Here is a 14,682-nt window from a genome sequence, read left to right on the forward strand (position 1 = left end):
TGGCGGTTCATTCCAATGTGGCGACCCCTGATAAATAACGGACTAAGCTGAAGGAAAATGAATAAATGAATGGATTCTAACCATAAATGTCAGTAAAGAACATTAGTTTTTTCAAGATCTTTGAATCAATTGGAATTGTGCTTTAGTGTTATGCAAATCTTAATATGACTACGAACATTCTTTTCTCTAAAGCCGCCTTTCCACTGCACATGACATTTGGACACGACAGTCGGAATACGCCCCCTTGTGGCAGTCGCACAGAAATTCAGCTTTGTCGTGCACCATGGGAGAGAAGCGGTTCTCGCAGTATCCGAAATAAAGCCCAAGTGGTGCTCACTGCAGAGCCACTTGGGCAGAGCTGAGCTCCAGCAAGGGGGAGCTTGAGCTCAGCTCCTCCTTCCTTGCATTTCTTCTATGAGTGATTTCACTAGGGGTTGGGGTTAGGGGTGGGGTGGGTGTACGCATTAAAACAGCTTACAGGAGGAGGAGCTCAAGCGTCTCAAATAAAGGAGTGCAAAAGCAAGAGCCTTTATTCTTCGTGTGTTCACCATGATTGAATGAATGAATACTAGAAACTCATAGACCACTAAAAATTTAGTGGTCCTAAAAAGGGAAGGAGAAGACAAGATTAAAAATAATAATATTTTTTATTACTCATTTATAAATTGACAGTAAATGTTTTTTAATATAGACTTTTTTCTGGTTCAAAAAATAACAAAAAAACTTCTATTTCTCTTCTCGCGCGCATAGACCTGCTTGGAGAACACTGAAGTACATCACATCCGGTCGGCCGGTCACAAACGGTCTAGTCGCAGGAGTTCAAATATTTTAATGTATCCGCAGCTCAAATCAGATCAGAATTTTCCACATACAGAGATGTTCAGAACTTCACGTAGCTCCCGGACCATTCTCCATTGGAAATGAATGACTTCCGGTCTGACGCTTGTCGTGTGCAGTGGAAAGGCGGCTTTAGGATTACACATTCATGAAATCTTTCCATTCTACAAAAGTCTTTTTAAAGTGAAAATGGTTCTTTAGAACATAAAACTGTTCTTCATGATAAGAACTAGAATGCTATTTATTCACTAAAAGACTCTTTGGTGAACAAAAAATGGTTCTTCTACAGCATCGCTGCAAAAAAAACCCACTTTACAACCTTTATGAGTCTATCCACATTAAGGAGAAAATTTTAATTCGATCAACATTTGCTCACCCTTTACTTATTTTTTTCTGTTAAACACAAAAGATTTTGAGAAAAAGCTGGAAATCGTTAACTACTGACTTCTATAGTGTTTGTATTTTCTACTATTGAGTTACTGAGTTTTCAGCTTTCTTCAAAATATCTTTTTTTGTGTTCAGCAGAATAAAGAAACTTATCAAGGTTTAAATCCGGGTGACTAAATAGAGTGTAAATTTAAGTTTTATTTAAGTAACTATCCCTTTAATATTTAAATAAAGTTGTGATGCATTAGGGATGATGGATAAACAGTATTGTGTCAAAACTCTGTGTCTTCACCAGAAACGGCAGAACAGCCTAGCGTCTCTGTGGAAGATGAACTGACATCAGGGGAACAGGTGAGCGCTACCTGTGCCGTGTCTCATTCCTGTCCGTCAGATCTGCCTCAGGTCACCTGGAGCCACCAAGGCTCACACTCGGGTCCATCACAGCCACAAGATCACGGCCAATGGAAACTTACATCCTACAGCCTGACCTTCACTCCTTCAAGAGAAGACCATAACACACGTCTCAACTGCACTGCAGACTTTAAAGGGAAGACAGTGACAGGCTACAAAACACTCACAGTTAAATGTAAGTCTGAAGTTAGAACAACTAAATCTGATGCTAATTTAATAATCAGTTTAATTTTCTGAAATAATAACACTTGTCTCATTCAGATCCTCCATATAATGTAAAAGTAGTCACAGGACCTCCAGTGAAGGAGAATGACTCTGTAACACTGACCTGCTCCAGCGACAGCAACCCTACTGCAAACAGCTATGAGTGGTTCATCTTAAACAAGTCATTGGTAGCAAAGGGATCCTCTTATCAACTGATGAAAGTCTCTCGGCATACTGAAGCCATTTTCTGTACAGCCATCAACACAGAGGGAAGAAACAGCTCTAAACCACATCAAATTAATGTTCTGTGTAAGTACTGAGTATTATGAGTAATATTATAGATTATGAAAGCAGATTTTTGTTATGGAATTTTAAAAACGGTATCTGTGACGTATTATATTATTTTCTTTCACCACAATTGCATAATATACTAGAACCAGGGTTTGACATTAACTTTTTTGATCACCAGCCACTGTGGCTAATAGCGTTTCAACATTACTAGCCACTCGCCATTTTCACTAGCCACAATTTTGCTGTAGGAAAAATATAAATTTATATGAATACATTTGACTATACATACACTTTTTATTCAACAAAACTTTTCTTGAAATAATTATTGTCATGTATCTAGAACTATGAACAGTAGTGTGTCCTAGCTAAAGGTCCCAGATCACCAGTTCACTGTAAATAAATGAAAAATCTCCTATTAAAGCAATGCTATTGTAAAGGATGATAACTAAACCATAAATAAAAAAATAACTATACGCTCTCAGAAATAAAGGTACAGGAGCTGTCACTGGGGCAGTAACTTCTCAAAAGGCACATATTTGTACCCGAAGAGACCATATTGGTAACTCAATGGACCATATTGGTACATTTAAGGTGCATTTGGGTACTAATATGGACCTTTGAAGTACAACTGTGGTCTCTAGGAACAAATATGTATCTTTTGAAAAGGTACTGCCCCAGTGACAGCTCCCGTACCTTAATTTCTGAGAGTGTAAGAAAGCAGGTGAAAAACATACTGTGTGCGGTAATAAAAAGATGATCGCCTGCACACGGTTAACGTTAGGCCAGTTAATAATCTGTTCAAAGAATGGTTAAAGCGAAAGTGGCAGCTGCTGCTGCTTACACAAAGATTATTTTTTAAAAGAATCTTTAACTCTTGAAAGCAAGCATCGTGAGCATTGCTTTTTGTCCAGTCTATTTCGAAGGGAACCGATCGCTTCAGTTGCGTTTCCAGGCACTGTTGCTTCATGCAAGGAAACAGGAGCGCGCAAGCATTTTAACACTATAGCCCTCAGTGAGTGAGAGTTTCTCCATGCGTGTGATCATCCTCTCATTTGGTATTCACCTGCTTTCTTTTGCTCGGGTGAACACAGTTGTTTTTGTCAGTCGTGCAGCTTCTCGATGGGCATCTTTATTGTCGAACTTTGCTTTTCAGAAAACTACAATTTAAAAACAATTTTCAACCGTTCAAAGTGGCTAATGGGTGTGGTTGTCTAACACAGCTGAAATCTATGTGTATTTGGTGATCAGAACTGATATAAAATGAAAATGATACTTAAAAAATCTGAATAAAACTAGTAATATTTCTTTTTATAAATAATTAAGTCTGGTTGCACAACATGTTAAGCCTTCTGAAACTGGAGAAGATAAGGTTCTCTCTCTGAGGCTCATCTCATCAAGTTTTATACTCATTGGAGGCCACAACTAAATTATTTTGATGATTTAACACCACCTGAAGTGATTATTTAAGAAATCATTTTATGGTCAGAATTAGCTTTCACGTTTGAATTTTTACTCCGGTATTGTCATGCCCTAAACTAGACTTATTGGTCCAACCTCAGCACAGCTAAAACCACAATAACCAAGAAGTAGGTAGCACACTATTGTTGATGTAACTAACTAATGTAACTACTTTATTTTATTTATCTATTTATTTAATTTGCTTTGCCCCATGTTGTATAATTATTACTTTATTTACTTACAGTATGCATATATATATATATTTAATTCAATTATTATTTATTTATTTTTTATGTATTTTTTTGTTTTATTATTATTATTATTTTTTTTTTTCACTCTGTCATATGTAATAGGTTTTACAAGGAGCTTGACTATGTATATGTATGGGTGGGTTGGGGGGGGGGGGTTAAATGTTTAAAAAAAGTGTTTAAAAGAGTAAAAAAAAAAACAGAAATTGAACATTTGTATAATGCTATTCACTTGTGTTCAATAAATTAAAAAAAATAAACTAGTATTATTTGGGGGTACAATCTGCAAACAAACCACAATGCAGAGAAATAGCCAAGCAGTGAAGAATGAAACTCAAAATCCCAAGAGTGTGATTTGGAAATGACACTTACACACACTTTTCATGTATTAGTGTGGTTGTTGCCCAGATAAAGAACTCAAAAAGCAGTTTTATTATATCATAAGAGCACTGTTAACATACAAATTGTTTCATTTAGATCCTCCATATAATGTAAAAGTAGTCACAGGACCTCCAGTGAAGGAGAATGACTCTGTAACACTGACCTGCTCCAGCAACGGCAACCCTGCTGCAAACAGCTATGAGTGGTTCAGCTTAAACAAGTCATTGTTAGCAAAGGGATCCTCTTATCAACTGGCAAAAGTCTCTCGGCACACTGAAGCCATTTCCTGTACAGCCATCAACACAGAGGGAAGAAACAGCTCTGATCCACAGAAACTCAATATATTATGTAAGTATGTGACTCCATCCAACAAAGTTTAAAATAATATTCAAAGTAAAAGATCATTGGATTGTGATGATTTATGATGGCAAATCTATCTATCTATCTATCTATCTATCTATCTATCTATCTATCTATCTATCTATCTATCTATCTATCTATCTATCTATCTATCTATCTATCTATCTATCTATCTATCTATCTATCTATCTATCTATCTATCTATCTATCTAGATCCTCCTGATATTAAAAATGAATCGTCTTGCCAGTCTGTGAGCTCTACAGTCTGTGTCTGTATTGTGGACTCCAACCCTCCCAGTGAAGTCAAGTGGTTGATTCTAGATTCCTCGAAAACCTTCCTCAGCTCCAGAACTGAAATAATAAAGTCTGTCAGCATCTTCACTCTAGAAACTTGGCTGGGTTTCCCTGATACTGTCCAGTGTGTCGCCACTAACAGCGTGGGAAGCTCTTCTATAACTCTGAAAGCTCCTCTAAATGGTAAGACTTCACATCCTGGTTTTTACAACACTATGTGTCAATGCAAACCCTCTTTTGGTGTTATATTGCCATTGAATTCAAAATGAAAGCTTTTGGGTGTATCAATTTGTTAGTCTTATGGTTATCTGTAAGCGAGTCCCAAAACATTGACTTCCATATCTTTGGAAGCTCATCAAAACGGTGAAACTTCACCTCCAGGCTTTTTACAAAACCATGGGACAGATATAAGCCAATGCAAGCCTCTCGTCAAGTTTTAAAGTCCCCCTGAAATCAAAATTCTAATTTGTAAAGTTGATTGTTATTTATTAATTGTAAGGTAATCTATTAGCCAGTGTGCTTCAAAACAATGACCCGATCTGCATTTAGAACATACAAGCATTCAAAACAGGTAGTTTCTCACTGCCACCAATATGGATTAGTGATTGTTTATGACATCACTGCACATTTGAGCTTCTCGTCAAATCTTGTGACCAATCAAATGCTTTCTAGTGTACTTATTCACATGTAACTTAGCGTTCATACTAATATCTTACCTAAATACTTGCATATCCAGTGGCAAGTGAATGTTTTTGAACACCTTGCAGAATCAATAATTTCATCAAAATAAGAGAAATTGTACAAAATGCATGTTAGTTTTCATTGTTATAAGTAAGACATTTTACATAAAATATGTTTACATATATTTCACAAGACGTAAACATTGCTGGAATTATTATAAAATTGTGCATTTTAATACTGTCTGTGGTTACCGGATGATCTGCGACTGTTATTTTGCTTTGTGATGGTCTTCACAGACTCTAAATGGGGTTTTCAAACTTTCACTTAGCACTGTAAAAGAAAATATTCAATGGTTATTTTTTTTTATAAGTCAAGTTATTTTAGTTAGTCAAAACAGTGCAGGGAGAAACCCAAAACCAGTGATGCCGAAATGCACAGTGCACATGTAAACTCCCTAATGCAAGCCCTAGCTAAGAAAATCGAGCCCAAGGATTAAAAAGTATCAAGGTTTCAAAATATGCATAATTTTTTTAAATTATTTCTATGTAAACAAAAATATGTGTGTTTCCTCATTTGACAGGCATGGTACTATATATTGCTGTTGCATCAGCTGTTGTAGTTCTTCTTTTTGTAGTTGGCATTATAGTGTATGCTGTGAGAAGACACCGGTAAGAATCTCTTCTTTAAGCTACACAAATAACTGACTTTATTCAATCAGTCACTCTTATTCCATCTGTTTTGTTTCCTTCCTCTTTTTCTTACAGCAGGAAGAGAGCTGTACAACAACCTATATTGCATTTGAAGGATACAGCAAGTGAAATGAAAACCGCAAACAAGTTTGATTTAGAAACCTATAAAAAGTATTTGTATATTTTTGTCACATTTGTTTTTCTAAAAGAAAATCTTTATATTAAGTGTTCTACTTAAATTTATCTTAAAATGTGATTTCTTCCTGTTACTCAAAGCTGAATTTCCATCATCGTTACTCCAGTTTACTGTGAAAATCTTTTACATAGTAGTTACAGTTTTTCTCAGTGGCTTTGGTGCATTTCTCACAACACTATTTACATTTGCACAACAGTTAATGCATTTCTCAAAACAATTAGTACAAACTGCAAAACCTTATTGATAACCTGCAAAAGCGTGTCACTTGCTCAAAATAAATAGCTCAATCCTCAAAAGCAAGTATTCATGTCAGTGAAAGTGTCAGTGTCATCAAGATGAAAAGTCCTGACACCATTGTTTATGAACAAGATAGCCAAATGGCTTTGTCGTGTTTTCATTATGACAGTTTATTCTGTACATTTTTTCAATGCAAAAAAGGTCAGATTTTGGTGACACTTCCTGAAAATGCTCAAGACGGCACTATATATTATTTGCGCAGCCATTTGAGAACTACATTAAAGTTAGACATCACTGCATTTAGTGAGGTATCTGAGTACAAGACACTGAATATGTACTTTTACTGCATTTGCTCTTTGCAATTCTAATTTATTCACAGCATTGTGCAAAAGAATAAATACACTCTTATTTACAACAAACATAAACTTCCCGAGTAGAGCCGTGCACAACTGCAAACAATATTGCAGTAACTGGACCTACAACATACACAGGTCTGTAAATCATTCATGAAATTGTTCAATTTAAAAGACATTTTCAGGATTTTTTTTTTTAAAGATTTTAATAAAATTTGCTTGACAGATTTTGACAACTAGTTCAACATGTTTGTATGTAACGACTCAAGTAATGAAATGAACACTATTAGTTTCATATGGAATGACTATTCAGCATTCACAAGTTAATTTTGACTGACATGACATAAGCGAATGATAATGTTATAAAACAGCAGAGAGTTGTATGAAAGCAACTGATGCATGTCCAAAAGCATTTGCAATTTGTTGGAAGGAATGAGAAACTGCTACTATGATGTGCACAAAAGACTAAGTGTTTTGAGAAATGCTTTAACTGTTGTGCAGATGTAAATAGCGTGAGAAATGTACCAAAGCCACTGAGAAAAACTGTAATAATATATATTTTTGTAAAATTTCAGATTTAAAAGTCTATTTCTGATTTATCTACTCAAGAACATTTTTATCATTATCAACATTGAAATTTGAAATGCGTTCTTAATAAATCTGTAAAAACGAAGTGACACAATTCCTCAAAGCTTAGAGTAAGAAATTTATACTTTGCATTAATCATAAGTTACAGTAAAGACATTGTGTTACAAACCATTTCTATTTCAAATAAATTGCATTCTTTTGTACTTTTTATCAAATAATTCTGAAAATAATAATAAAAATAAAATATGAAAAACTGTTTCTTTAGCACTAAATAATGTAAGTAAGAAGGATCATGTGGCAGTGAAGATGTAATACTGAAAGATCAGCTTTTTTCACAGGAATAATACATGAAATACGAAAAAACTTTAAACTGTAATAATATTTCACAATATTACTGTTTTTCTGTCTTTTTGGTTGCAGTTTTAATGCACTAAACCCTAATGATTCAGTGGTGAATAATGATAGTTACCTAACGATACAGTATATCAGAATACTTACAAATGATTTCTATCTGACATTTTATGCAAAGCAGTGAAGAAGAGAAATGTTGTGATGAAGATGTTTATACAAACAGCCCAGGCGGTCATGTTTACGGTAACTGGGGGGTAAGTACTACTTTGCATAAAGTGAGAAAAAAATGTGTATAAACATTTAAAATTAAAAGTGATGATAATTTAATGACTCCGCTTTGGTTTTGATGTCTGTAATGTTTGCCTCTTTTGACCTAGTGTGAAGAAAACTCTCCATCATCTGACAACACCTTGGAAGATGAATCAGTTTATGCCAACACGTGAAGACAAAGAAACATCATCTGAAAGATCACAATTGTTTGTCTGACTTTGCTTTGAAAATTTTCAAGCCACAAATATCCCGAAGCCAAAAAAAACATGCTCCTTGGAAGTTTAAATATCAGATTTATATGTTTTTCATAAAAAAAAGAATAAAGTTTTGCAATTAAGTCTTGTAATGCAAGACTTTCAATAAAAACAACTCTGAGCAATACAGTGTTTTACACTATTTATTATCTCTTGTTAATGCTAGATAAGATATATATCTTCTTTTTCATACCCACGTAAGTTGACAGTGCAGCAACTAAATATAACTCGATTTAGGCAATACAATCAAATTAAAAGGTGATGTCAAATAAAACTTTGATGACTAAAATTCTCTTTGGAAGGTTTATGAACGGCTGGAAGCTCATGATGAACTGATTACCTTGTTTTGACCCTTGTTTGTTTTTTGTTTATGTTGTTTTGACGCCTGTCCTGACCATTCACCTGTATTCAGACTATGCTCTTGGATTACCTGCTCCTGCTGTCCCTGTTTTGACCTTTGCCTGCTTGACGAATCTCTTAATAAACTGCATTTGGATTCTCACCTCTGTCGTCAACCCCCTCATTACAATTGGTGTATAGAGAGAAGAGTGTTTCTGCAGGTGGTTTGTCAAGCCACTCACCTGTCAAGCACACTTCAGAAATGCACACTGTTTTTTTTTTCTAGAGATATGGAATGATTGCAAGAAAATGTCTGGTTCAAATGCTCAAAGTGGTCCAAGTCTTTTCCTTAAAGTAAAATATTTATGTTGAAAGGCCTCAACTATTTTATGAAACATTGTTCTTTGTTATGCTTGTACAAAAAGTAAGCTGTTTGATTGTGATAACAGACTCACACATGCCTAATGTACTATTACTAAGGCGATCTTGAAATGATGTTTACAACAATTGTTTACTATTTTGCATGTTTGGCCCAGTGAGGGTGGTGCTCTGGCGACTTCTCATGGCCAAACGCCACTGATTCTCCCTCTCTCTAATTAAAATGTACAGCATACTGTAAAGTAGCTATTTAGTCACAAGACCCCCAGTGACTTCCTGTGTGATGTTCTATACTGGTTATTGTCATAGTTGTGCAAATTATATTGGCTTAATTTGAATATGCTTTCATATGCATGTATAAAAATGACATTTGAGATGAAGCACGGCTTTTGTGATTTACATTAAGCAAGAATTAACACCTAGCAACCACCCGAAGTTCACATGCCAATTTAAAGGCCTTCAGTGGTGTGAGAAAGTGTTTGCCCCTTACTAATTTATTATTTTTGTCACACTTCAATGTTTCAGATCTTAAATATTAAGATTGGTCAATAAATTTTATTTATACAATAAATATTAGCCAAAGATAATACAGGTAATACATCATGCAGCTTTTAAACTAGGGTTTTGGTTATAAAGGGAAAACAAAATCCAAAACTACACAGTCTTGTGTGAAAACGTGTTTGCCCCTGTTAAAACATAACTCTGGTTTATCACACCAAATTTAATATCTCTAGCAACACTGAGGCCTGATTACTGAAACATATTTTCGCAATCAAGAAATCACTTGGGACTAGCCTGACAAAGTGAAGTAGACCAAAAGATCCTCAAAAGCTAGACATGATGCAGAGATCCAAAAAAAAACTAATATAAATGAAAAAGAAAATAATTGAGGTCTACCAGTCTGGAAAAGGTTATCAACTTGTTTATAAAGTTTGGGACTGCAGTGAACCACAGTAAGAGCCATTATCTACAAATGACAAAAAGATGAGAACCTTCCCAGGAGTGCCCAGCCAGCCAAAAATACCCTAAGAGCACAGCGACTAATCCAAGAGGTGATTTTGAAAAATCTTGAGGATAGAGGAAAATACTCTGTGGACCGACAAGACAAAGGTTGAACTTTTTGAGAGGTGTGTGGCAAACAGCAACACCACATTAAGAAATAGAACAACATACCAACAGTAAAATGTGGTGTTGGTCGTGTGATGGTCTGGAGCTGTTTTGTTGCTTTAGGACCTGTAAGACTTGCTGTGATAAATGGAACCAAGAATTCTTCTGTGTCCCGAAATTTCTTGAAGGAGAATGTTCAGTCTTCTGTTATTGACCTTAAGATGAAACGTTCTTTATTAGGTCAATGATCCAAAGAACACCAGCAAGTCAATTTCTGAATGGCTGAAGAAAAACAATATGAAGATTTTGGAGTGGCCTAGTCAAAGTCCTGACCTGAATCCAATTGAGATGCTGTGGCATCACCTTAAAGGGTGGTTCATGCTTGAAAACCCTCAAATGTTGCTGAATTACAATAATTCTGCAAAGATGAATGAGCCACAGTTAAAACAGGGTTAGGGATTTTAATTGTTTAATCCAAATTGAATTACTTTTATATTTGACAGTTGGTAAACTAGTGGTTGTTATTTCTAGATCTATTAAGCCATGGTAGATTGTAGCCTTGTTTGTCTACTTGTCAAATATTTGAATTAATGCCAACTATGAAGAGTTTCATTGTTACAAACTACCCCACTTTTGGGGTGCTGTGTAACACTAGCTTGGGGACATATGTAGGAGTTACGTAATTTAGTAGAAAAAAATTGCAATCTCAAGACCTTTACATGGAACAAAGATAAACTGACTGTAGGATTGTATACAGCACCTTCAACATTTAGCACTGTAATGAATGCAAACTTTTTACTTAAATCTAAGTCAAATCAGTTGACAAGCCTGGGGAAAAAAGTTTGCGAGTAACTTTTTACATAAATTTTACAAATGCATGACAATCTGATATGTTTTAACATAGTAATCAGATTAGACTGCCTTGTATTTACATTATTACTGCACAGTAGAGGTTTCCTGCTTGTGAAAATACAGTACAAAGTGTAAGAAGAATACAAAGTAATGATAAAGTGTGAGTTTCAGGCCTTCTGTTTTAGAAGCATTTGAAATAGGAAGTGAAGTCTTTAAGGCAGGTACAGGGGGGAAGGAAGCGCTCAGATATTCAACGCACCAGGCTGCTTCAGATGAACTTGGGCACAGTTTGAGAACACAACATCAAGTAAGTGACAATATTAATCATTTTTTTCTACACACTATTTAAGTCCGTAAATTTTTTTTTGTACTGTTCTCTCACATACACATACACAATAGTGAATAAAGACAAATGGGATGCTAAAACAATACCTTATTTATTATCAGTTATTGCAGTAGCATGCTGTAGCCCTCTAAATGATGATTGAATGCATTCCCAGATGCTGATCTTTGATGCAGAGATGCTATTCTGGAGCTGTTTATTGCCAGTCTGTCTCTGGCTCAGAGGTTAGTAAAATCAAACTAGATAAACTGATTCTCATGTATTGCAGCGGCTTTTAAGTTGTGAATAATCAAGGTTTTGTCATATTTTAGTAATTTTCACACTATAAAAAAATGAATCTCTGGTTCTTGGTCATTTTTGTCAGTTCTTAGGCTATGCAGTATTAAAAATAAAGTCAATTGAGTCAATTGAGTCATCAACTGAGTCATTTCTCAGACAAAAGGAATTACAGTGATCCTCTAGTCATCTATGGAAAAGAAACTTTTAGATATAGGAAGTTTGAGTGTCGGAGAAAGAATTAGTCAACAGTAAGGCACAACAATGAATGCAAAAAAGCAAGATAAACTGTTTAAACTGTTTATATATAAATATATATATATAGTTTAAAATAATGTAATGCTCCCTTAAGCAATATATATATACATATATATTTCGATTGTATACAGAACAAACCATTGTTACAAAATAACTTGCTTAATTACACTAACTTGCCTGATTAACCTAATTATTTGAACCTTTAAACTGCACTTTAAACTGAATACTAGTATCTTGAAAAATACCTAGTAATATATTATGATGGAAAAGATAAAATAAATCAGTTATTAAAAATGAGTTATTAAAATTATTGTTTACAAAAGTGTAGATAAAAATCTTCTTATATATTTCTTTTATTACGTTTTCTTCTGGGGAAAGTCTTATTTGTTTAGTTTTGGCTAGAATAAAAGCAGTTTTTAATTTCTTTAAATCATTAGAAATGTGTTGAAAAAATAAAAAATTGGGGGGAAAATGTACAGGGCGGCTAATAATTCAAGAGGGCTAATAATTCTGATTTCAACTTAGTATATGGATTTAAAAACTGGAATGCCTTCAGAGAATACAATTACTACAACTCTTGTGCTATGAATCAAGGACTCTTTAAAAGATAGACTTCAACATGTCAGAATATGGTCTTAAATGAAACAGTATTAATATGGGGATATTGCCCCTCCTATTTTCTCCATACGCAGATGAAACCAAGCGTAATAATAATGGTATACCACTTCTAAAATATGCTGATGACATTGCTTTGGTAACTTGTCTGACAGTTAAACATTAGTAAGACTAAAGGGCTGTGACATGAGAGTTTTTTTTTTCACTTGCAAACCAAGAGCACTTTGGTCTTAAAATGAACTTTGTAAATGTTGGATAAAACTTCTTAATGGGCCACTAAAAGTAATAATACAACAATTTTATTGATTGTTTTTTCAGTGTCACCAGCTAACGCTGACAAATGGACTGCTAATGTGCCAACAACAGTGGTGGGTTTGTCTGGCTCATGTGTGGTGATTCCCTGTACGTTCCACTATCCAGCAAATGGAAAGACATATAGCACTTTTACAGGAATCTGGTACACAGGGAATGCCGAGTCAACAACATTGTACCATACAAATCCTTCGAAAATCAGTGGCGTATTTAATGGTCGTACTAGTCTTATTGGTGATTTACACCACAATAATTGTTCTTTGAAAATTAGCTCTCTGCGTGCCAGTGACGCAGGGCAATACATGTTTCGGATCGAGATTGATAAGTTGGACAAGTTCAATTATGGCGCGAATAAAGTTTCTATACAAGTGAAAGGTAGGAGAACTTTTTTTCACTAAAGGTTTTAATGTTATACTGTATTTTAATATAAACAAATAATAGTAATATCAAAGAAGATTTTTTTAATCTTGAAAAATTACAGTGGGTATGGAAAGTGTTCTAAATGTTTAACTCTGTTATATTGCAGTGATTTGCTAAAATCATTTTAGTTCCTCAATGTAGAAAAAAAAACAGAACTGTTGACATTTTTGCTGATTTATTAAAAAAGAAAAACTGAAATATCACCTGGTCCTAAGTATTCAGACCATTTGCTCAGTCTTTAATAGAAGCACTCTTTTGATGCAATACAGCCTTGAGTCTTTTTGGAAAAGACGCAAGATTTTCACACCTGGATTTAGGGATCCTCTGCCATTCCTCCTTGTACAACCTCTCCAGTTCTGTCAGGTTGAATGGTAAATGCCATTTATAGGTCTCTCCAGAGATGCTCAATTGGGTTTAAATCAGGGCTTTGGCTGGGCCAGTCAAGAACAGTCATGAAGTTGTTGTGAAGCTACTCTTTTGTTATTTTAGATGAGTGCTTAGGGTCATTGTCTTGTTGGAAGGTAAACTTTGGCCCAGTCTGAGGTCCTGAGCACTCTGCAGAAGTTTTTCATCTAGGACATACCTGTACTTGGCTGCATTCATCTTTCCCTCGATTACAACCATTCATCCTGTCCCAGCAGAAAAAAAAACACCCCAACAGCATGATGCTGCCACCACCATGCTTTATTGTTGGAGCTGTATTGGACAGGTGAAGAGCAGTGCCTGGTTTTCTCCACACCCACAATTTCGAATTGAAGCCAAAAAGTTCTATCTTGGTCTCACCAGACCAGAGAATCTTATTTCTCACCATTTTAGCAAACTCTATGCAGGCTTTCATGTGTCTTGCACTGAGGAGAGGCTTCCGTCGGGCAACTCTGCCATAAAATCCAGACTGATGGAGGGCTGCAGTGATGGACTTTCTACAACCTTCTGCCATCACCCCACTGCATGACTGGAGCTCAACCTCAGTGATCTTTGGGTTCTTCTTTACCTCTCTCACCAAGGCTCTTCTCACCCGATAGCTCAGTTTGGCCAGACGACCAGGTCTGGGAAGGGTTTCATGATTTAACATGAATTTTGAGCTGTAAGGTCTAATATAGACAGGTGTGTGGTTTTCCTAACCAAGTCCAATTAGTATAATCAAACACAGCTGGACTCAAATGAAGGTGTAGAACCATCTCAAAGATAATCAGAAGAAATGAACAGCACCTGAGTTCAATATATGACTGTCACAGCAGAGGGTCTGAATACAGGACCATGTGATCTTTAAGTTTTTCTTTTATAATTAATCT

At 35.3% G+C, this 14,682-nt stretch overlaps 1 protein-coding gene across 2 annotated transcripts in view; it reads left to right on the forward strand.

Annotated features, from left to right (window-relative positions):
- Window positions 1–8,524, forward strand: part of LOC130241827 (myelin-associated glycoprotein-like) — a 21,711-nt gene extending 13,187 nt beyond the window's left edge. Inside the window, exons 4-11 of one of the 2 annotated variants that reach the window (XM_056473789.1) lie at window positions 1,520–1,810; window positions 1,897–2,148; window positions 4,314–4,565; window positions 4,791–5,054; window positions 6,133–6,220; window positions 6,317–6,412; window positions 8,145–8,220; window positions 8,344–8,524. In XM_056473789.1, the coding sequence (XP_056329764.1) occupies window positions 1,520–1,810; window positions 1,897–2,148; window positions 4,314–4,565; window positions 4,791–5,054; window positions 6,133–6,220; window positions 6,317–6,412; window positions 8,145–8,220; window positions 8,344–8,409 (1,385 nt within the window). In that variant the 3' untranslated portion in view covers window positions 8,410–8,524. The remainder of the gene's footprint in view (window positions 1–1,519; window positions 1,811–1,896; window positions 2,149–4,313; window positions 4,566–4,790; window positions 5,055–6,132; window positions 6,221–6,316; window positions 6,413–8,144; window positions 8,221–8,343) is intronic. The other variant, XM_056473790.1, reaches the window with a different exon arrangement.
- The last annotated feature ends 6,158 nt before the right edge of the window (window positions 8,525–14,682 follow it).

The sequence above is a fragment of the Danio aesculapii genome, chromosome 15 (assembly GCF_903798145.1).
Source record: "Danio aesculapii chromosome 15, fDanAes4.1, whole genome shotgun sequence".
Lineage (NCBI taxonomy): Eukaryota > Metazoa > Chordata > Actinopteri > Cypriniformes > Danionidae > Danio > Danio aesculapii.